The 25,194-nt window shown below is 31.0% G+C and overlaps 3 protein-coding genes across 4 annotated transcripts in view; 2 read left to right on the top strand and 1 right to left on the bottom strand.

Annotated features, from left to right (window-relative positions):
* The window catches only part of LOC149477918 (uncharacterized), a 600,334-nt gene that overhangs the window by 389,435 nt on the left and 185,705 nt on the right, over positions 1-25,194 (top strand). The gene's annotated exons all lie outside the window — the stretch shown is intronic.
* Positions 1,779-22,301, bottom strand: LOC149477932 (uncharacterized). Of its 2 annotated transcripts, XM_089710012.1 has the most exons (5): positions 21,853-22,301; positions 12,955-13,035; positions 7,563-7,755; positions 3,680-3,930; positions 1,779-2,376 (listed from the first exon to the last, which is right to left on the bottom strand). In XM_089710012.1, the coding sequence occupies exons 1-5, from the start codon at positions 22,190-22,192 to the stop codon at positions 2,297-2,299; spliced, it is 945 nt and encodes a 314-aa protein (XP_089566138.1). In that variant the 5' UTR covers positions 22,193-22,301; the 3' UTR covers positions 1,779-2,296. The 2 variants fall into 2 exon arrangements, with proteins under 2 accessions (XP_089566138.1, XP_089566139.1); XM_089710013.1 differs by lacking the exon at positions 3,680-3,930 and having other exon boundaries at positions 21,853-22,299.
* Positions 22,373-25,194, top strand: part of Osi5 (Osiris 5) — a 29,547-nt gene continuing 26,725 nt past the window's right edge. Inside the window, exon 1 of the mRNA XM_089710022.1 lies at positions 22,373-22,591. The gene's annotated coding sequence lies outside the window, so the exon portion shown is untranslated. The remainder of the gene's footprint in view (positions 22,592-25,194) is intronic.

Genomic DNA, 25,194 nt, shown 5'->3' with positions numbered 1-25,194 from the left:
TTTTCTTTGTGGAAGGCTCTTATTTGAAGGGAGTGTTAAAGTAAATTTATTTATTATCTGTGTTATTCTAAATTGCGTGCCTTCCTGTGAGGTGTATAATCTATGGTCTCTCTCTGCTCCGTGACATTATAGCGACTGCATGTGTTCCCGGTATTTTTACTTAGAAATAAAGTTAATTTAAAGTAATCAGTGTTTGTGACTCATTAACCCCATCACCTGAGAAAGAACATAGGCTACCTTTTATTGCGAAATATGTACAACGGACGAAGCCGGGGCGGACCACTAGTTGAATAATAAAGGTTTGAGGTCGAGTTTGATTGATGTCAATTTTTATATAAAAAAAATCAAAGTATTCTTATTTATGAAATAAATCTGTTGCAAGGGTCTTTACTCTGAATTTTATATTGAAAATTTGCTATGCATTCCATTCATGGAGAAAAGTACATACATATTATTATGAATAGCAAATATTTTGCGTTTGAGTTATGATAAAAATACATTAGAAAATCCCAGTAAAGCATGTAGTTACTTGATAATGTTATTTCATCGGTAGATACGAAAAATTTTCCTGTTTACGTAACATCATGGAAATATACGAGCAATTTTAAGGAAGAAAAATTAATGCTCCATTTATTACAGTGTCATAATTGATAAATTACTCAATATTACAGTCATAACAAAGTTGATTGAGAAATAACAGAAATATTATGTTAAAACTGTTGTGAACCATATTTTAAATCTGTTAAAATACGTGTTTTAGTAGGTTTTAGTTTTTATTTGATACGTTCTATGAAAAAAAATAATATTTCTGAAAAATCTAGTTTTATAATACACTCTGTGATTATAAACAGAAAAATAATTGAATTAGCTAAGTTATTCAAATATATTATGAATAGTTTTAGCGTAGCTTACAAAATAATAGATTCGCAGCTAGACAAAGATAATTGAAAAAGCTCTTGATATTTCTTTTCGATTTTGACGAATGATCACTTTCTTTTCTAATAAACGTTTTTTCTTTACAACTGAATCTTACGAAAGTATTTAATTTGATTCCCTATGACAGATTTTCATGGTTCAAATGCTGATGATAAATGTTAAAAAATGTTATGACGATTCAAAAGTGTTTTTATAAGAAGTCTAATTATTGAATAAATAAATGTTTGAGTTTGATGATAATATGTTAATACCAATACCATAGACACAGATTTTCTTTTACTAACGACAGACACTAAATAAATTATTATTTTAGATACAAGGAAAACAAGTATAATGCTTCATCGACCCTAATAAAAGAGTCGTTATTCTGCCGATGAAAATAATGTATTCTCATTTACATAATATTTAAATTATGGAAACCAACTGAAGTTACTATATACAAAAATTATTCTGGGCTTTTGCGCTTTATTGTATCCGAAAATTGTAATAAAAACAGGTTAGGTATGGAAATCACTGGATAAATAACATTTCATTATATTATTTTATTGTATTGTGTCATTAAATCGAATGCTTTATTTCGTTGTTTTTACAACCTCGTTTATTGTTTATGAAAGCAATTTGGATTGTTTACTTCAGGAATTCTTATTGTATAAGCTCTTTACATTGTAATTTTCCTATCAAAAACAGCGTTTTTATGAGTAAATAATATAAAAATGGCTACCAATCTTCCAAAACATTATAAAGTTCTTCAGTACAGTCTTTTAATTCCTAAGAGGAAAGTAATATATATACCATATTATAGGATTTTTAATGGGAATACTTAGATTAAATAAAACATCGAAAATAATTAACAAAATTTATTTCACTAGGTGCTGAATAAATAAGCCTTAACAACACTTATCCTTAAAATAAATAACTTATTTAATCTCTTAACAAAGTCGACGGGCTCGCGCTTAAAAATACTTCATTCAAGTTAACAAGCAACTAAATCAGTCTTAATAAAAAACTGCTCGCAATGCTTCAAATTATCTGGACACTATAAAAAATTTACACAAGAAACAAGAATGACCAATGATCAGGTCCAGAAATTTAAAACATTACGGCTGGTTCATTTGCTAAATGTCAGATCACCACGCTAAGACTGAAGTCTAAAATTGAGCGGATCAAGCAGCCACGTGGTAATCTGACATTTAGCTTGTTCGAACTAAATGACGCCACTTGACCCAATTTTACGATCCTGTTGTCCAATTCTGTTATTGACTCGCCGGCATTGACATTGACGGGTTAAACATTGCCATGTTATGTTGTTCCGCCATGTTCTGAGGTAAGGTATACAGGGGCATCGGCATGGAGGAGGCGCTTAGCGGCGGCGGTGGGAGGCCGAATAAGAATCTGAAGTAGCGCGCGAGCTTCCATAAAATATTGGACGTCTCCGGTACCCTGCATCATACAACAATCGTTACATGTGTGTAAATGTCAATTCAAATGACTCGTACAGCTCTAGCGACCTTTGATACTAAACTAATGAATATATGACATAAATGCTCAGGTTTTTTAAGCTATCGTGTACGAATTGAGTCATTTTCATTGATATTTACAGAAATTTTACCCATTTGCGTTTAATTTCACAATATGTGACCTTCACCGTTACTAACAATAACAAAATAATTATGTGTAGGTACAGATAACTTTTATGCCATAACAAAACGGTATGTGTTGTTAGTATAATCTGTATCGTTGGTCATGAATATTTCATCGAAGTCAAGTTTAAGGGTGTGATTATTATTGACTTTATCGTGATAGTAGCTTCCCTTCTTCTTTTTCTTCTTCTTCTTAGATTTCTTTATTTTTTTAGTATCTTCGCTAAAGAATCTAAATAAGTCTTCATTCACTTCAACAAAACCTTCGATTATATCCAAGATATACACAACCAAATTGTACGTAACGGTATAATAGGCTGGAGGTTCTTCTTTATACTTGAGAGTAGATTTTAAAAAAGATTTAATATAATCTCTTGCTTGATATAAAAGAGTATCTAAAAATTCTGGCTTTTTCTGTTTTTTTGCTCTTGGTTCACTGTAAGATTGAGTTGTTGTTGTTTCCAGTTGAAAGTTTTCAAGACTTCGCTTGGGTCGCTTGCGCTTTTTATTCAACACCTTTTTAAGTTTACTTTCAGTTTTATTCGATTGATTCTTTCGGTTTTCAAACTTAAACATTATTACTGGCTTCCAATCGCTGGGCTCGGGTGCAAGTGTAGCATTATTTATTTCGACTAATACATTTCGTTTTGGAACATTTCTTTGGTACGGTACTAATCGACTGTTATTTGGTTTCGCTACAAACATAGCAGGATTGACATAGTATTTAATTCTAGGATAATAATAGGTGTGAGGATAGTTAAACTTATATTTCTTTGTTTTAATATAATCGCGAAAATCCTTATTATGTTTAAGTCTATTTAAATCTAGTTTAAGCTCTGTAAATTTCTTTGGTCTTTGTCTCGGTAGTTTTTTGAAAGACATCTTTCGTTGGGCTATATGTCGAGGTTGAGGAAGTAAAATCTCTTTCGGTTTCTTTTTCCCTTCTATGACTTCTGTTTCCACGCTCTTCGCGGTCGACACGTCAGATTTGAGACCTCTGAAAGTTGCTGGAATTGCATCGTAAAAAACACTCGCTATCGGATCAACGAAGCTCCTGATTTGATTAACGACTGGCTCAAAAAATCTGAGCAGTGTTGACTTACCATCCCATCTTTCTGCTGCCCGCGTCGCGTTAGCTACTACGGCGGGCGCCTGCTGCGACTGCTGAGCGCTGGGGTCGTTCGTTTGAAGTATTTCGTGGGTATGCGATTGCGATCCCAGCCCGGTGGGACTGAACATTTCTGATGAACCGAACTGTGGGCTCACTCCGCTAACGGAGTATGCGTGCGACGAGGCGCTTGGAAAGTCTATCGGGTATTGTGAGTATAGATACGGATGGTTTTGCAAACCGGCACTGGAACGCAAACAATAATTGTTTAAGATAAATGATTATATCGTAAAGTTGATACAAAGTTGAGCAGTCGTCCGTAGATTGTGTGCAGCGTCACGTCCTTTGTCAAACGTCATAATGAATCCATTATTGAAGGGAGATTTTCAATTTCGTTACAAAACCAAGACGTCCCTTTAATTTCGTCAGTCTTTGTCTAAATTCCATTATCTTGAGTGAGTGGGGTTATATTTAAATAAGAAAGTTCGAAGTGGAAAGCGTGGCGATTCATACATATTAATTACATTCCTTCTGGAATCTTTACTTCCTTTTATTTACGAAAATAATGTTATTGTGTGGATAACATTCAAAACATTATCCTCACAAGGTCAGTAAGTAGTTCTGGAATGTGTAGGTAACTGATGTTCTGTACATGTCATTTTAGATAATATATAGATTTGTAAGAAGACTATTATTAACAGCCCCCCTACACAACTGGCTTTCTCTTAGCGTAAAGTTTAATAGAATAGATTATGTTTGTATGAGATTGACCCAGGAAGTTTAAACATATACAGCCGTACAAATAAACGAGTTATAACATTTTATGAATAGAATAAACTAAGAATAAGGAAAAATCATACAAATAAACACGTAATAAATGAAACCTAGTATAACTTCGTAATAAGTATTTATACTAATGCTATTTCGTCCTTATTCCGGCTACCACCCTAGTATAAGTCTGACATAACTGAGTTATAACGTATTTTTTAGTACATTGTGCTGTGTTTTACAAGTTTTAGAACCTATTTTCAATCTAAATTTGAGATAATAGCAATAAGAGTAATACGAGAAGTAGAAAAAGTTCAGCAAATTAATAATTTCATTACGTACCTATTGAAATGGAAAATTTAGTATGAAATGTCAAAATATACGAAATTATGAAGAACCCTTTTGATATTTATAATGATTTATTTATTTACGACATGCGCCAAACCATACATAGGTACATAAAACACTTATTTCTAAACTTATCACAATAATATAAACTTTCGTTGAAAATATAAATCTTCTAAGCTTGGAGTTGTATGTTTTGAGTACCTGCAGTTATTTGTAAATAAATAAACAGAACATCGTATGATGAAACTTCACAACAAATTCGACGAAGTCAAACGAACGTCAAAATGACAGCACCAAGGTTTAACCGTAGACAATTTCAATGTTTTTCATAATTTTGTGAATGAATTGCTACGTTGCCGCTCCGCGCCTATTGCATAGCGTGAGCATAGTTACATCGACGTTATTCCAAATTTATTTGTAAGAAATTATGACATCCTTATTATTTATTTATTCTTATCATATCTATTCGTTGCATAAGGTTTGAATAAGCAAGTTTTTATTTGTACGGCTGTTAAAGTTTAAGTGTCATTACATTTTTTTAACTCGATTGCAAAATGTCTTGCTATTTACAATAGGACAAACATTACTACGATTTCGAATGATAGAAAGTCGATCCAATATGTATTGAACCAATGAAGCAAGATGAAATTTCTTTACATGTACTGTGCGAATGTTTTTATCATTTCCACTAAGCATTTGCAGTCACGTCAAGTGGAGAAATCAGTCCAGTGCTGTGGTATGCGTGAGAGTCAACATGCTATATCCGTCATGCTATACTAAACATAGTTGGAACAGTCGAAATTGTTGCTAATTCAACGATTCTCTAATTGGCCGTTATTTACAGAAGCGGTAAAGATAACTGCTGTTTTATGTTATTGAAAATGTTCACTTACTTTTAATTGGTTGTATTTGCAAAATGTAACCGTAATTTTTAGTAGGTGGGTAATAACTGCATTTTATATAGATGATGCTTTAAAAGTTATGTCCGATGATTGTATATATAAGTATATTCATAAAGTGACGGTCAATGATAAATGAATTAATAATCAAGTTATAATTAAATTAATGAAATGTAATGAACATTGAATTAAAGCGTATGGTTAATTAATTAAATATTGAAAAAACTGATGAAAACAGTCTGTAATATCAATTATAGTTGTTAATAATAGTTAATAATGTAGTGAAAATGTTGCATGTTCTTTTATTTGCTTTTTTTGTTATAGACATGCAACTTGGAGCATAATTAAATTAAAGGTCATTGTCATTGCACTAAAACAATTATTATTTTACCGCATCTATTGTAATTTATAAATTACACATTATTTAAAAATGATTTAATTTAAAATTAGCAACAAATTTAGATGTTCACAACTACAACACAGTCACATACAGTCAAAGGTCAAGTCTAAAAGAAACTAAATAAAAATTGTCAACAAGGGAAAAATAATAATACTCCAGATGTATTTACAACAAGTACTTTAGATTTACTTATTGAAATATTTGTGAAGAAAGCTCTCCATTATTTTTTTTATATTTAGAAGAAAAATATGCTTAGAATGTCATGTTTTACCTAATTTATCTACAACCAGTAATTTAGTATAATATATTTTAATAACGAAATTATAGCAAGTAACATAGTCTGCATTTAACGTTTCTAAATGTATGAATAGAGTTTTTCATTTTATTTATTGAAAAACAATAATTATTGTTTCACGCATTAATTTTGTGAATTAAGTGCAGCTCACTTAACAAAATTGTTTCTTTTTTTTTCAGACTAAAAATCAAACATAACTCATTACTTTAATTAATGGAAAATTATACTGTATCCTAAAGAGGTAAACATGAAATATGTTTTACAGTATTCAAATTGTATTTTAATACGATTAAAAATTAAATTAACCGATCTCGAATAATAAATGAGGAGCTAATTAGTTATTTAAAATAGATAATGGATTTTACCATTTGTACTACTGAAACAAGTATTTGAAGTGAAATGAGTGCTTTTTATTTAACAAATCTCTATTTTAATGTTTGAAACGACGCGTTAAACTTGACAACAGTTTCAACATTACTTTGTTATATATAAGTATTAATTATATTTTATACTGTACGATTAGGTACATGCTAATTTTTCAATTCAATTGAGCCACCGATTTAAAAAAAACCAGTGTCCTAAATATTATTCGACTCATTCCTTCTAGCAATGTTTTTATCTGTCCTGTTAGAAGACTTAGTTAAAGAGAACATGAGCTACAATATAATTAATTGCAAATAGCGTCTATAAATAATTTCGTCGATCGGGAATCTTGATTGAAAATCGCTTGAACTTTGAGATAGTTAATGACATTCTGAGCGTTTAATGGTTGGAGAAACCTAGTACATTTACCCACATAGGACAAAATTAGCTGCATAAATAAGTAATAGTTTACTGAGAAATCTAGAGTACTTGTTAGGAATTACTGAGACATCTTTATAGGGTACTTTTTCTGTTTAGTTGTACATGTATAACTTGATTCTACAGGTAAGTATAATTTTGATAATTTACAATCAAATGGTGTAGTAAACATAATATCTTAAGACGTATTGATATCCGTTGAAACATGTTAACTTCTTAGAAATAAAATAATCATAAAGTAGGTAATGAAGCAACTCTTTAATTAGAAAATTAGTTACATGTAGCGTGAGTCATATATTCTATTATACAGGTACAACTAATATGATTAAGAATAGGTACTTTTATAAAGTATATACAAGATTCTTACCCGCCAGTGTAATTCTCATACAGTTTCTTAGCAGCCATTCCAACGGTGACTAGCAAAGCTAGCTTGCTTGCTAAGAAAGCCTTAATCGTGATGACTGCGACCACCGCAAGCGAGAATATTGCTATTGCAGCCGACTTCATACCAAATAGCAGGGGGATCACCGCTTGCATCACTTTGCGTTTATGTCGCCTTCCTGGAAGCATAATTTTGTATATTATAACACATATACAACGTATAACTCAGTCGCTATATGGATATGTTTGTAGACTTCTAGAGGTATAAAATATCTTGTAGATTACAGAACGTATTGCATTGAAACTCGTTGCTGAAATTCAGTTTCACGTCACTAAGATCTAAAGATTTAATCTTTAAACACTATTTTTATGTTTACGTAAATAATGTTGGTTACGTTACTGAAACGCAGATTCTTGTCACTATGTTCTAGATGAACTTGAACGAATTTTGAACGGTTATAAAGACTTGATAAATAAGGTAAAATTACCACCCTATTATTTGAAGCCAGCGTGATTGTTGACGGGCGGGTATTACCAGACTGTCATAATACATCGAATAGTAGTGAACAACATGTATAGCTCATATTATGCTTTACATTCTTCCTCTTCCTTAGCACAAGCAGTCCCCACTTTGTGTCAAATCCGGATGTTAATAGCTAATCATAATGTTAATTTGCTTTATGCATAATTTATTGTGTACTTTTTTACTGATTTTGTATCATCACGAAAGTGTGGAATGTTAAATGTTGTTTTATTATCGTGTCGTCGAATGCACTTCGTTTTGGCGGATTCTAATTTTTAATTGTATATTAAGCTGACTTTATTACGACTGAAACTAGACCTACCAACCTGCTCCTACAAGGTGTGTCTCCTCGCATTAATTGAATTGAATATTACGTGTTAATAGTATAAACATTTAATGTTGCGAGTGCATACAGGGAGCAGCGAACACAGGATTTATAATGTGAATTTAGGTGGTAATCTACCACACTAAATAATTATTTTCAACTGTTATTGCATTTTTTGTTTTGGACCCGATTTCGTTGTTAGGTTTTTTACTCATTAGAGTATATTACTAGTGATGATGGTTCATGGTTGCTTAAACTAACCCATACCAACCAAAGAACATTACAAGAAAAATATTAAATTAGATCAAAATTATAAATCTAAGTTAGAATCAACTTTCTATTCTAGAATAAGAACCAGACGCGTGGAATAATATTTGGAACAAAAATATCATTGAAAGGCGAAAAACAAATCCTAAAACGACAATAGAGCTGTAAAAATATATACAATTTATTTGAATTACAAGTCTATGATATTATCAAATATCTATTTTGTGCCTAGTTTATATATTTACTGAAACCATAACAATATCAATATCAACTGATAAAATATATCAGTGTAGTAATTATTACTCCATAAACTAAATAACGTCAAACCAATATGACTATTTATAGAAATAACCACAGCTTGTTAAACATAACATTGGTTAAAATATTCTACATTATCATTGATAATATTTCCGAAAATATTATACACACACTAGCAATCTTATAAATAAAAATGAATCGCAAAATGTGTTGGTAAGCGCATAACTCGAGAACGGCTGAACCGATTTCGATAATTCTTTTTTTATTATATTCCTTGAAGTACGAGGATGGTTCTTATGTAGAGAAAACGTAAACATGTACCACGGGCGAAGCCGGGGCGGACCGCTAGTAATAAATAAATACAATCATTATATTTATTATCCTACTGAAACAACATAGCAATTGACCTGAAATACGAAATTGCTCAGTTGTTTCTCTTAATTTGTCTTTTACTTCGCAATGTCGTATTTTAATCCAGAAAACACGCACTGGAAACAAGTATGCATAATAAATAACAGGAAAAACAACTTGAGAGGGCTTTAACAGGATTGCTCGTAGTCTAACTGATCCAAAATGAACTTAATAATATAATTCACGTACATCGCTATTTATGTAAAACATTTGCTCCTACTGTTTTATTTACGCAAATACGTCGCTTAAGGATTTGCTCTCCATAATTATTATTCAGGCATTTGAATTTTCTGTTTTTTCTATATCGTATAACGTATTTACGTAAAACAAGTTAGCAGGTATCCATTTTGTATTTATTTTAAATACCAATGGACTTTGCCCAATATCATAAAGATTATTTTTTCTTATAATGACAAAATCATTTTAGTGACAATTGGTGTCCAAAAATTTTAATATTATGGAAATTTTATAATTTATTAATTTGGGAGCTCAACTCAAAAGCTAAATTAATAAGCTTGCAGATCGCAATGTTTTTTTGTATTAAGCGTTATCAAAAGAGACTTCATTTATGTTTAATTAAAATGAATATCAATATGAGCTTCTGTGTGGTGTTTTTCGAATATTGAATACAGTTTACTGAATAGAATATTTTATGCAACTTACTTCATACAGTTTTTTTTTGCTAAAATTATATACACTAGATATTAGTATACTATTTTAAAATGAGTAGTAAGTAGTAGTTTAGTTATAGATCTTTAAAAGGAACTCACAATAAAGCTCTAAAACACTAAAAGCTCAACAAAAGCTATCTAATGCAATTTTCAATTATATAATGAAGCACTCTCCTTTAATAATTAGTTACTGTACTAAAGAAACTATAGATATAAAATGGTTGCACTTAGAGTTACGATATAGGTACCCAGCTTGAGACGACATGGTAAACCACTTTAGAGATGACGTATGCAAAGTATGCAAATCTGCAATAGATTTAAATCATCCTTATTTATATATATATTAAACGCTAGTAGTTTTTAATATAGTTTCGCTATGTCTATACTAATATTATAAAGAGGAAAGGTTTGTATATAATTATGTATGTATGGTTTTCACGCATAAACTACTGGACCGATTTTGATGAAATTTGGCAGAGATAATCTTTAGATCCTGAGAAAGAACATAGGCTACCTTTTATTGCGAAATATGTACTAGTCTTATATAAAAGTAAAGAATAATATTTTGTATGTATAATCCTATGGTTCATATTACCTAACAAAACAAAATGATTACCTCTGATCGTGATTCTAAGGAAACATGTCTTGAAAATAAGTTAAATTTGTGAGAAATGCTGTGAAACTAGTATGTTTAGTTTTATCATAGATACTTCTTTGGCTGTAGGTAACCATCATTTAGAATTTAATAATTAACTGCATTCTTTTTGTATTTTTGATGTTTCATCGAGTACGTATCCAAGCACAAACAATTTATTAAAAATATTTGATAATAAAAAACAGAAATAGTACACTAATTAGTTTTCATCTTCCACAAAACCGAGGGTAAACGAGGGTAAAACCCGTTAATTAGTCTATTATCATACCAGCAAAGTTTACGTAGGTTTCCCAAGAGAAAGTTTAGAGTTTAGTGTTTACTTATATGTTTATTTAAGTTTATTTGGAACTAGCTTCCGCCCGCGACTCCGTCCGCGCGGAAAAATTAAGAATAATTAAGATTTATTTTTTTTCTACGTATTTTTCCGGGATAAAAAGTATCCTATTTTATGCCCAGGATAATAATGTATAATCCAAGTTTCATCGAAGTTGAACCGTTAGTTTTTACGTGATGCCTTCACATACAGACAGACAGACAGACAGACAGACAAAAAAAATTTAATCACATATTTGGGTTTGGTATTGATCCAGTAACACCCCCTGCTATTTATTTTTTCAATATTTTCAATGTACAGAATTGACCCTTCTACAGATTTATTATATGTATATATAGATTATAATTCGTATTCTTATATTATTATAGCCTATACTAATAAACTGCTAATTAGTAAAAGAAGTCTGTAATTGTGTAATGGCCGTTCCCAATATCGTATCTATTTTCGGTTTGACCCTACTAAAGATAGAAAATGCTATCTATCTTTTGTTTTGGCATCCCAATAAGCTTACTAGCGATAAGCTAACCTATATCTGATCGCTATCTATCGTCTGGAGGACTAACTGCTTACTATAGAGGTATATTCTTTTAATTTGTCTATTTGAGCGTCCTAATAACGTTTTGACAGCTGTCAGCTAGTAATGGCCGTTCCCCATATCGTATCTGTCTTACGATAAATAGAACCTTGCTAGCTATCGGAGATAGCTGTCTATCTATAACCGTAGTTTGAATATTGGGAACGGCCATTAGTAGTCATGCCTTATACATTATATTACCCATGTTCATTATATTTAAAGTGTATAATGTATATATTTTCAATATTTTGATGTAAATCTGAATTACATTACTAATTGTATTTTTCACTAGTTGCTCGCCCGAGCTCCAACCCTACACAATTTTATTTTTTTACTAATAAAGACGGAGACAAAAAATACATCATTGGAAAAATCATTATGACTCGATCAGCCGTTCTTTAGTTATCTATACTAATATTATAAAGCCGAAGAGTTGGTTTGTTTAAACGCGCTAATCTCAGGAACTACTGGTCTGATTTGAAAAATTATTTCGGTGTTAGATAGCCCATTTATAAAGGCTATATTATATCATCATTCATCACGCTAAGACCCAACAGGAGCTGAACAATGCGGGTAAAACCGCGAGGCACAGCTAGTAACTTATAAGCGCTTGGTGGTACTAAACCATTATTTGTATAGATTACTCTCGATGGTATATTAATTCAATAAATCACTGGTATATTATCGTATGTTTGTAAAATAGCAAGGAAATATAGCCTTCAAATCGCCACCCTGGCGTGGTTCCCGCTGCGAGTTTCACATTAACTTTATATTGGTGTAACCTTCGGATGATGTCACTGTAGCAACCTTGACTCTGTTGTAGTATAAATTTATATGTTTAGCTGTGCCCCGCGGTTTCACCCGCATTGCTCCACTCCTGTTGGTCTTAGGATGATGATATATAGCCTATAACCTTCCTCGATAAATGGGCTATCTAACACCGAAAGAATTTTTCAAATCGGATCAATAGTTCCTGAGATTAGCGCGTTCAAACAAACAAACAAACCCTTCAGCTTTATAATATTAAGTGTACGATTTTTATGGGATACATATAGGTAGTTTACCATTATTTTTTGTAGAAATAGGTTATGTTTAATGTTATGTCTTTTGGAATGATACATAGGAAATAGTTTAGATATTTTTGTTTATAGAGTTTTTAAATCAATAAATTATAGACATAATCAACGCTACGTTTAATTCAAATGTCTATATAATATTTACTTGAGATATTTAGTAATTATTGAATTGAAAAATTTGGGATAAAAGATTAACCATTAAAATCATACTTCAATACCGTACAAATGATATTATAATCCATCTTTTGCGCTTATTTTTTGGGTAATAAATACAAATAACTTACTAATTCGTTTGGGTGTTTTGTCTTGTGGTTTCTCTTCTTCTACCTTGCTGTTTGATTTCTTGGGAGCTTCATCCGAAACATCTGGAATAATAAATAAAAATTACATTAAAGATTATTGGCTTAAATTATTGAATAATTTACTTAATGTAGAGTTCAAACACTATCTCTACATATAAATATTACTTCCCGGCGTCTGTCTGTGTGTATGCTATTTTAAAACTACACAATGGATTTTGTTGCGGTTTTTAATAGATATCTACAGAAATATCTCGAGAAAGGTTTGAATATAATCTGTTAAGTTATAGACAAAGCATACGAAGCCGCGCTTAAAAGCTAGTTTATATCACACTATCCAGATATATTTTTGATGCAAATAATAATAAAAAGTAGGCATTCAAAAGGTAAGTAGGTACTTTAATATCCAAGAATGTTTTGAATCATCAGTTACCTATCGAGATTGGGTATATCCTCCCACATTTATAAAATATTTGACTTAGTCTTTATTGTGTAAGAAGAATAAACACCTTGATGGATCAGCATATGAAAAGAATATATTTCCTTACATACAGAGTACCAGGAGCGTATTTTAAGATTTGCGCCGCAGGGCATAAAAATTCCTGTTCGAGAAATACGAAAATATTAACATTTCATGCCTTATTAATTAGAAACGAGTGTATTATGTGCATACATATTCGAAAATTTCTGGAATTGGTTTATATGATTGCAATTTAGGTCATACTTTCGTTAGTTTAAAATAATCTCTTTGATTAAAAGTAAATACAAAAATATTATATAGACTAGCAATTAAAATTAAAATAAAAAATTAGGGACCTTACTCAAACGGGTTTTAAGTTGTGAGAAAATATCAATGACAAAGACAGATTAATAAATTAGAACTACTAACACCTAATTAACTTTCAAAATGTTAAATATTTAATAAAATGAGTCCTAAAAAAGAAACACTATTTTTTAATTAATTATTCGACCTTCAGCTTTCAAACACAGTTTAAATAAACTATGTGTTCCTTTGTTTCATGAAAATAAATAATTATAAAAATATAAAGCACTGGATTTACATTTACGAAATTTCTTTGTTAATATTTAATTACAAAGAACGAAGGTCAACTCATGCAATATATAATAACCTTTAATTTTTTTATAATTACCTATTTATTTATTTTATACCTAAAGTAAATTATACATTTTAATGCTGTATAACATACTAGCTGTGCCCCGCGGTTTTACCCGCATTGCTCCGCTCCTATTGGTCTTAGCGTGGTGATATACAGCCTATAGCCTTCCTCGACAAATAGCCTATTTAACACCGAAATAATTTTTCAGATCCAGTAGTTCCTGTGATAAGCGCGCTCAAACAAACATATAAACTCTTCAGCTTTATAATATTAGTATAGATTCTACGGTAATGTAAGCGAATTTTTATATAGATTCGCTTATTATGAAGACATTTTCTGGCAAAATGAAATCTGTATATGCTCAAGAGCTCATTATTTTATTTTCGTATCTCGAAGGAGTTATCATCGATGCGTAGTAATTGGACATTATATTTTTCACGAACTTACATTAGCGAAATAAGTATACAAAATACATCCTATTGTACTAGATTTATTTTAAATGGCTTTGTTAATATTATATTTGATTGGTAAAAGCTTCTAAAGGTAAGACTAAAAAGAGACGTTCCAAAGCAACTCTATTCAAGATCTCTATCTTATTTTCAGTTTTATTAGAATGAATATACCGTGGTAAGGTCAGTGCCGTCATATGCTATTGTAACTGTTTCTTTCTGTATCAATAAAATATAATTATATTGTATTTTTCGATTCATTATTTTCCAGGATATATTACTTTTAATGGTATATAAACAATGTTCAAAATTCACAGAGCGTGTTATGGAAGAGGCCATCGTACTTGCCAATTACAGGATCAATTAGGATTTATTTCAAGAGATATCACGTGCCATAAAGAGATTTATTTTATTAGGTATGTTTTGATAAGAAATAATGGCGTCATACATTAGAAACTGTTTACTATAATAAACTAATTTACTTGCTCCTTTGTGTACCAAAATAAACAGTTTTAATAATTACTTTTCTTTAAACATAATTCACCTCTACCCACAGTTCTGTTTTAATTAATATCTAGGTAACAATAAATAAACATTTTAACAATTACTCTATACTTTAATTAACACAAAGGTAAACATTGTTGTGTGGGTGTTATTTTCACACATATGCAACGTATTTATTCTTATAAATGGTTCACGCACACAGATATAGATTGGCTAGAAATTGTCGGCAGTAAAAAGCAGTTTTTTGCGATTAAAGCTCACTAAATATTTAAATATACCAAGAGGCACGCACGTCTTTTTAGGCGCATTAAAATTTTTGGCTCTACATTTCATTTTTATCATCGAATCATATACACTTTTATCGAATACATAGGTATATTATATATAGGTATATTTGTTAAATAACCGCTTACAAATAATATATTATTATACAACATAGAAAATGTAAGTAATTTCTTATAAATTATGATTTATCTAGCTGATTGGCTTCTTGAGGTTACACTTTACTATACTAATATTTCATTAAATTTCTCTTACTTATTTGTACACACTTACGCAAAATTAGTAAGAGAAATTTACTGAAATATTAATATTGTAAAGTGTAACCTCAAGAAGAACCTCAAGAAGAATATTAGTACCCGGAAAAATCAAATGTTTGTCTAAAATCTATCCTCTTCTCTGACTCAAAAGAGCAATAAACATATTCGGTATCATTTAATATTACTATGGCATATCCAGTATTTTTAAATCCATGTTTACCAACTCCACTGGGATGGCAGTAAACGGTTGAGCTTGAAATTTATGAAACATAGCCGGCCTTGTATCTAGGCACTCGGCAAAATAGCTATAAATTTTATGAGGATATAAATTTTAACATCTGTACTTCACACTACACATACATATTATCATTACGATGTAGCGTGCTTTTGAATTTATATTTTAAAATGATCGAAAAATATTTTGTTAATTCGTATGAATATATTGCAATATGACACTCCTGACAAACATTTATAAATTATTTTTACTTTAAAAGCGGCAACATTCATATGGAAACTAGTGTACATTTATATGTAGCTGTGCCTTGCGGTTTTACCCGCGTGGCTCTGCTCCTGTTGGTCTGAGCGTGATGCTTCCTCGATAAATGGGCTATTTTACACCGAAAAAAAATTTTCAAATCGTACCAGTAGTTCCTGAGATTAGCGCGTTCAAACAAACAAACTTTTCAGCTTTATAATATTAATAAGGATAGATATGACACTCCTGACAAACCTTTAAAACTTATTTTATCTATAAAAGCAACATTTATATGTAAAATTAATCTCTTAAACCATCATGCTTATATTTCTGCTTCCATGCCTGAACACAAGCCATTGAACTTTTTGCTTGAGATGTTTCCGCACCATTTTTCCTTAGTATTGATTAGAAAAAACGTAATATATGTAATTACTGTACTATAAACATTATACCTATTAAAACTAAAATAATAATCCATTACTGCTTGATATATCACACGGATGTTCGTCACATAGTCTAAGTTTTATGGACTAATTGCTACAATCGCGTGCTTTATGAGAAAACCGTTTGAATTATTCAAAGCGTGATCTGATTGCAGTGAATGAGATTATAGGAAATACGAGAGATTGCGGAATCTGTTATTAATTATGCTGAAATTTATTCAGTCTTGAACGCAAGAGATGTGTGTTGTTTTCATGAGAGCGTGTTTTTGCATTCCGTTGATGCAAAAATAGAATTCGATTGAATTTATTAATTAAACAGTGACCTTTTTATTTCAATTTATGGTTTTGTACCTATTATAGAAATTAGTAGAATAGCAAGATAATATTTATTTATTTTATTTATTGACAGTTTAGTATATATAAAGGAAATCTTACAACTATAACTTACAAAAACCTTATAAATAAGTTTTATAGGAAATCTATATATTATATAAAACTCAAAGGTGACTGATATAGTGATCTATCAACGCACAGCCCAAACCACTGGACGTATCGGGCTGAAATTTGGCATGCAGGTAGATGTTAGGACGTAGGCATCCGCTAAGAAAGGATTTACCGAAATTCTTGCGGGAACGGGGTAAAACGGGGATGCACGTACAAAGTCGTGGGCGGAAGCTAGTTATAAGATAAATTTAAATGTATCTGCAGTTTCTGCTTTGATATTATGAAACAGTAATCAGGAATATTTTCAACAAATTAGAAGGTAAAAAATTGAATTTTAATTCTTCTATCGATGTTTTTTTCGCAAATACGAGGTTATGTGGTTTTTATCACGTTTGTTGAAGTGTGATGCTATAATACTGTTGTTTGTTTGTAATGTTATTTGTTTATTTACATAGCTATTTGCCCATTTATTCCTGTTATGTTTTAAATTAAATCGTTACAATCCCAATTATTACAAAATCTCAAAGAATATATTTCGTAAACTCATGAATATTAATCGAATATTTTAAATTAAATAGAATATTCATAACGTCCACTAAAAGTAAATTGGGATAGAGATTTTTTTACAAATAGGTACCCGGGCATGATAACGGATTATAAAGATTCAAAAACAACCAAAAAAATGTGTGCGTGTACTTACTAGTGTACACACGTAAGAAGTGAAACTTCTTTATGACCTTATTATTCAAAAAATAATTTACTATGAGCAACTTTACAGAAATACGTCAATCACGCGTGGTAGGGATAAAAACAAGAAGGCGCGTAACGGGAAAATGTCACGCGTAACGAAAAAAGTTACACTCAATTTTTTTTCCAACACCGATAAAGAAGTTTCATATTAATATACTTCTTTATATTAATATTAATGTTAAAGCTATTTCTGTTCTATATTACAGTAAACCATAAATATGCTTACAAGAAATCACCAATTAATGATGAGCTACGTATTATTATAATTATGTATATTATATTTAATTTTCCAATTTATATTTACAATTTTAAAGTAATGATAATTATTTTTTCATCGTCAATTATTACTAATAATTTATCAATAAAATAAGTTAATGTATATTGTATATGCATGATATAAATATATGATAATTTTCAACTTTCCATGTTTACGTTGTAGTTAAGAAATTATTGTAATATTATAATTATTGTAAAAGTAAGAAACGTCATCGTCGTCTTAACATTTTACTCTCGATAATTAATTATATGGAGTGCAAATTATCATGACATAGTTTACGATAAGTTATAATATATGTATAATACTACCTATTAAATAAATACTATATATAAATTATAATATAATATTATAAAGAGGAAAGGTTTGTATGTATGTATGTATGTATGTATGGTTTTCACGCATAAACTACTGGACCGATTTTGATGAAATTTGGCACAGACAATCTTTAGACCCTGAGAAAGAACATAGGCTCCCTTTTATTGCGAAATATGTACCACGGGCGAAGCCGGGGTGGACCGCTAGTATAAAATAAAAATATATAATACTAACTACCTATCTCGGATTATTCTAAGTAGTAATGGAATAGTTTTACCTATCTACGGGTTTATTATATTTGTCTCAATAATTAATATGGTCACGGTTTCAAAACTTCGAGCGTTAAATTTTGAAAAAAAACGAAGCCTATGTTTAATTTTGGTCGTCTGTGAGTTTAAATTTCCATTCAAACGGGTGCAGTGGTTTAGTCATGTGAGCGTAACAGACAAACATAATATAAATAACATTGTGTGTTATAATATATGAGTCTCAATTAGTTGTTAATTTCAGATTAAAAATTTTAACAAACAACACAGATTGATACGTTCCTACAAAGTAATCATTATTAAAAAGTCTAGGTGATCATTATTTTCACATTTTTCCCCTATACCTTAGCGCTTAGGATATCACAAAAAATCGTTAAGCCTGCTTAGGGTGACTTTTATTGAAATTTTACAAGAGCGTACATTTTTTATTTGACTTTAGCAAAGAAAAGCCAAACTTTATATTGATTAAACTAAACCTGACACCTAGTTGCTAAGGAGACATTTTAAAACTTGTTTTTTTTTTTCATTTTTCACCCGATCCTTTTACTTTTCCTTCAGTAACTTTAAACCCAATATCAATGAACTTTTTGAAAAGCTTTTAAGTACAAAAAGTCTTCTAAAATAAATTGAACGAAGCTATGAAAATAACTATTTTATTAGACATGGTATGAGAATAACCACGTGTAGTCAATTACTGATATTCTTAAATTAAACCGAATTGTGTATCAAGCCTTTATACGGAAGGATTGAAACTCAACATTTTGATTGGTTGATCTGATGACCTAGGTCAATTAAATCCTACCACCAAAAACGTTTTCTTTAGTTTTGATATGATACAGTTTCAGATGAAACAATGAGTGTACAGTGTACTCTATTACGTTTTATTTAATTAACCTGAATGAGGAATACACCATAATTATATAGGTACTATAACCAAGTGCTCCTACTTATTATTATTAATCAGGACGTATTTCTTTGTTTATTTCTGTATTTTTAATAGCAGCAAATATACGAAGAAGAAAACTATTACTTGCTCCCCACTATTAAATTTAAATAGGACATGCTTATTAACACGTATAATTAATTATTTATCCAGTATTTTCATGCTCTTACCTAATCATCTGAAATAACATTTATTCATCTACTTAACTCTCAATTAATACGATCCCTGTATCTCTAAGTTGTTATGCTTTTTCTTACGTTTAACAGAGTTTTAAGAGAGGAACAATCTATCTTACAGTGGATTTACATCAAACGAACATAGAGCTAGAACTAGAGCACGAGCATTCGTGATCGTTTTAGTGTAAACGAAAATTCAGTTTTGTTCAGTACCTATTAAAAAATTTCATAGATTATTTTTCCGACCCAAATATCGACCAATAAAATTGCACCATTCGACGTCACGTGGTACAACCTACATGGTATTATACTGATAATTTTTTGAAAATTTTCTCTGGTCGTTGACGTCAAACTGACAGGTTGAATTCAATTGTGAAATTATTGGCCGACATTTGGGATGGAAAAATAATCCCCCGAATACCACACGAGCTTCAAAATTATCTGGCATTTCCCTCAAGGTTCCCTGCAAACAAATAAAGTCGTCAAGTTTTTCAGGAAAAATCACTCGCGCTTCGCGCTCGTGATCCTTTAACCTTGACTAAAAACTTGACTCCTTCATTTGTTTGCAACGAACCTATCGGAAAATACCCGATAATTTTGAAGCTCTTGTGGTATTTATAAGTGATTATTTTTCCGACCCAAATATCGACCAATAGAATTGCACCATTCGACGTCACGTGGTACAACCTACATGGTATTATACTGATAATTTTTTGAAAATTTTCTCTGGTCGTTGACGTCAAACTGACAGGTTGAATTCAATTGTGAAATTATTGGCCGACATTTGGGACGGAAAAATAATCCCCCGAATACCACACGAGCTTCAAAATTATCTGGCATTTCCCTCAAGGTTCCCTGCAAACAAATAAAGTCGTCAAGTTTTTCAGGAAAAATCACTCGCGCTTCGCGCTCGTGATTTTTTAACCTTGACTAAAAACTTGACTCCTTCATTTGTTTGCAACGAACCTATCGGAAAATACCCGATAATTTTGAAGCTCTTGTGGTATTATAAGTGATTATTTTCGAATGCACCAAGAATACGTAAAAAGAATGCTCTACGCCTGTTTACACTAAAATAATTTGACATAGTGGGGGTATAATAAGCATTCACCCGTCTGATGTAAATTGGCCCTAACACGTACGTTGGTTCTTCACATTTTAACGAAGCATGCAAATTGGACATTATCTTGCAAGATATTATACATGTAGTTAAGATAACACCGTGAAAAACACACCAATTATATACTGTGTTTTTCTTTAATAATTATAAAGATTGTGTTGGTATTGTGCTGTATAATTTCTTAAAAGTACTATTTCATTGTCTTATATTAGAAACACTATCGAAGGATCTTTATTACATATTTAATGTACTAGAATATGAGAGTTAAGGAAACGATCTGTTTCTGCTAATTGATTCGAAACAACTAAACTGTTTTTGATATTGTTTTCATTGATAGAAACATCACTAAAGAATAAAATTATGTTAGCATTGTCAATTAATTTGTTTATATTATTTGTAATTTCCCTCATTATATTTCCGTAACGAAGCATAAAACAGATGCAATGCACATCTATTTCTTTAATTGATTTGCTCTACGAGTAAGTAGGTGATCAGCTATTAACTGTGTTTTGCACTCTTCTATACTTGTACCTGATGGTTATCAAACCTTGGACCTATCCATATTAACATTTATAAGCTAAAGATAATAGTAATTAAATTTTATTACTAAAACATAATTAATTACAATTATTATTATGTTTCATGCATAAAAAATAAACCACGGGATTGCATAATTTGTTTAAATTTCTGAACTCTTCCTCAAGGGAAAAAGGAATGAATGATTAACGTTTTATTAATATTAATCGCTATACATCTGTGGAAATCCATTTGGTTGTACGTACGATTTAGAACAGAAGCAATTTTGAGAATAATAGAGAAAATTAAGCTTTAAGCAAATAATGATTTGCTCCAATAATTAATTAATGAAATGTAAAAATAGGTATTAAAAGTAATGAAACAAATTCATGAACTGTTGTTTTTTACTCTCACGATCATTCATCCTCATAGACCTAATTTCTATAAAAAACAGGTCCTTTGTGAACTTTCTTATACTACAGAATTTAACGAGAAAACATACACATCCTTAACGGATATACTTTAAAAATACTTCTAAATCGATTTACCTTTAGCAGTCCTGCTCTCATACACCTCCAGGTCCAAGGCGTCACTCTTGTCCTGCGTGTTGGAGAATGTAAACGTAAAGTCGTTCCAGTCAAAGCTGATAGCGTGGCTTGCCAGCAGCCTCGTCAAGGGATCCTTATACGCCCTCGCCTGCCGCACATTACCCAACGGCTCTATAGTAAACGTATCGAACAGCCTAACCGCCTTCTGCTCCCGTATACTCCTAACAAACTCCCTAACCATGTTGTCTATACATGTGGAATTATCACTGCAGTTCAGTTCGACCAGTCCTCTCGCCTGTCCCACCAGCGCGAAGGCGACAATACAAAGCAATACAGTCATTTTGGACACTATCCGTCACGCACTTTACACAAGTCACCAATCCATTTGTGGGTCACCACTTACACCACCAGCGGTGGTTTGTTCGTCAATGAGCCCCCGGTGCCGCTGCTGATCATTTTTATCCACCGTCATGGTACGGTGGTCACTGTGCAGCGTGTAGGCGTTATTTTTTCAACGTGTTCCTAGCTAGCTGGTAACACTTTTCTTTCCTTGCGTGTACATTCGATTACTTTCCGTTTGTTAACGTAAAATCTCGGGTTGGTTAATTATTTCTCTTACGCTCCGTATTTATTTAATACGCGCAGTGACAGTTCACTTTCTTACATATTATTATGTCTGTCGTAGTGAATTGTTGTTAATTTGCAGATATTTTTAATAAGAGGTGATGAGAGCTAAATGGTAAGTTTGGATTTTAATTAATACCTAGTTTAAATCACTGAAGTAATTGTGAAACATGAATGTTAATCAGTTGCTTAATAAATCATCAACTAATGCAATGTGTGCAATTTATATAAAACTGTTAAACATTGTTCTGTCAATTTAAGAGCCGGTTTTCACTTTTTTATTTTTAGTGAAAACCAAAGATTTTCTTTCATAAGATCCTTCTGAAAGTAACTAATAGCAATGAATAGCAATAGACAAAAAATAATTATCAAAATTAGTCCAGCTTTCAGTCCAGTCCAGCTTTTTATATATAGAGATTGAAGCGAGAAATCGAAACAATTTTATAATAATTCGTCTTTACTAAATTTAAGTGTTCCCTATAAATCAAACTATACATCGAACCAGACTTCATTAAACTCAAAACCATGTTAAAAACATTAGATCAAGTGACATCGCAAATAAATGCTAATTAAAAAAGCCTATTAATAACAAACGAACATAACATTGTATGAAACTTAATATTTTCGTCAATGTGGCCGGTAGTGTGCAACCGTCACATTCCTACATATTCTCGCATCGTAGAAACATAAATCATAAATATATTCGAGTGGTGTTAATTTCTAATGATTATAATATCACGCAATGATATTTTTAAAATGCGTATGTGTATCAAACCGTTGACAATATAATAACTCCTTGTTAGGATATAACGGAAATTCCGTATAACTGACTTGGAGTCAGGAAACGGCCTTAGTATTATGTAGACTTATGAACGTGGTGTATAAGGAAAAGCGTTTAATAATGTTGTGACATTTTATAAAAGAGTGTACTCATCTTTTAGATGCCAGATGCATAAACCAGTGTAAAAAGTGTTTATGGCGGTGATTGGGTGGTGATATTGCTTATTCTGCCATAAAAAATTAATTCATTTTTCTTTCATATCTATATTATTATGAAGCTTAAGAGCTTTTGCTTCAATGTGTGTTTGAATGAGTTAAGAGATAAAACTCTTGTTTGGAAAACATTAACTGATTGAAAAATTTTTATCTTAGATTTCCACTAATCAAGGAAGGCTATATTTTACTATCACACTACATTGAATAAAACATGTGAAAACATGGAAAACATCCTTTTTAGATTGAAGGTCATAAAGTCAATAATATAATTGAAAACTTTAATTAACAATTACTCAAGCGAAAATTGTTTTCAAAACATGAGTTTCTCTTTCAATTCCTGCGAAAAGGGACTCCCAATAGATGAACACAAGAGATTACATATACGGTTCCTTTCATGTCATTTGGAGTGCAGAATCCTTAAAAGATTCTTGGAAATCTCTTCAGAAAGGAAAGAGTTATTGCGTATATTCATAGTAGGTACTTATATATACTACTACTTATATATAATGAAAATCGGTTTTTGACTTACTTATTATCACGTTTTCATAAGAAATACCTAAAGAGCAAGTATAATAGCTTGCTTAATGATTATAATTACTTACCAACTTCAATTAAATTTGTCATCATAATAACCGGATTTATCTCTATATTTTCTGTCCAAAATTGGTATAACATAATATGTGTATGTATATAATATATTATGTGGATACAAAATAAGTATTTCTATATATAAAACTCAAAGGTGACTGATATAGTGATCTATCAACGCACAGCCCAAACCACTGGACGTATCGGGCTGAAATTTGGCATGCAGGTAGATGTTAGGACGTAGGCATCCGCTAAAAAAGGATTTCCCGAAATTCTTGCGGGAACTAGGAAAAACGGGGATGCACGTACAAAGTCGTGGACGGAAGCTAGTCTAATATATTAAGGAAAGCATCACGAGGAAATCTGCAAATACATGAACCAAAATGTTTCCATCTGTCAAACCTCATTTGGCCAGCGTAATGGATTATGGCTTAAGCCTTCAAAGGGAAAATCTCTGCAATAGAAACCAAAATAGATTGACGTTGATTATATTTTTTGGAAAAATTTTCAACGTTAAGTTTAAAGGAAATAAAGAACGCTGGTTTTGCTTAATAGATTTCCCGATTATTCTTTCAGTAAATTTTAAGGCAATCAATTTCAATGAAATCATAATGCACCTTTTAAACAGTAGAGACGTACCTACGCTAAATAATTATGTTCATAGTATTATACTGTGGTATTATGTTACACTTATGTTTAAATAAAATTCTAATAATGCGGAAGTTAATTAAACTATACATTGTCGTAAATTGTTTTGCCTTAAATTATAGAATATGTTTGTAAAATATTTTAAATATGTTTGAACATAGGCTAGTGTTTTGTTTTTTAAACGTTTTTGCTGATGTTTCTGTCAAATTTGCGATTTATTTTTAAAGCTATAAATATTTTATTCTTTGAATGATATTAAATAAAACATAATCTTCATAATTCAATAATTAAAGCACTCCTGCGTTTATTTTCAAGGCTTTAATTATAACTTACTTATGTCGACGTATTTACCCGCAGTCTGAGTAGATTAAAATTTGAAGAAAGAACTTTTATATCTTACAGAAATTACATTTTATGCAGCTATGTATTATTATGTTAAGCTAACACGAATTTTATTTTTATATGCTTCCCTCGGAGGCTTCCCTT

This window comes from Colias philodice, chromosome 23 (genome assembly GCF_061535455.1).
Source record: "Colias philodice isolate Cphi_HAF_F1 chromosome 23, ilColPhil1 Martin Lab GWU primary, whole genome shotgun sequence".
Classification (NCBI taxonomy): domain Eukaryota; kingdom Metazoa; phylum Arthropoda; class Insecta; order Lepidoptera; family Pieridae; genus Colias; species Colias philodice.
This window is presented reverse-complemented; position numbering and strand designations above follow the sequence as displayed.

Bases quoted from the DNA above. Each gene is read 5' to 3' on its own strand.
- LOC149477932 (XM_089710012.1), bottom strand. From the start codon at position 22,192: ATGACTGTATTGCTTTGTATTGTCGCCTTCGCGCTGGTGGGACAGGCG. The intron at 13,036-21,852 runs GTAAATCGATTT...TTATTATTCCAG, and splicing joins TGAGAGCAGGACTGCTAAAG to ATGTTTCGGATGAAGCTCCC. The intron at 2,377-3,679 runs GTAAGTCAACAC...TGTATGATGCAG, and splicing joins GGCAGCAGAAAGATGGGATG to GGTACCGGAGACGTCCAATA.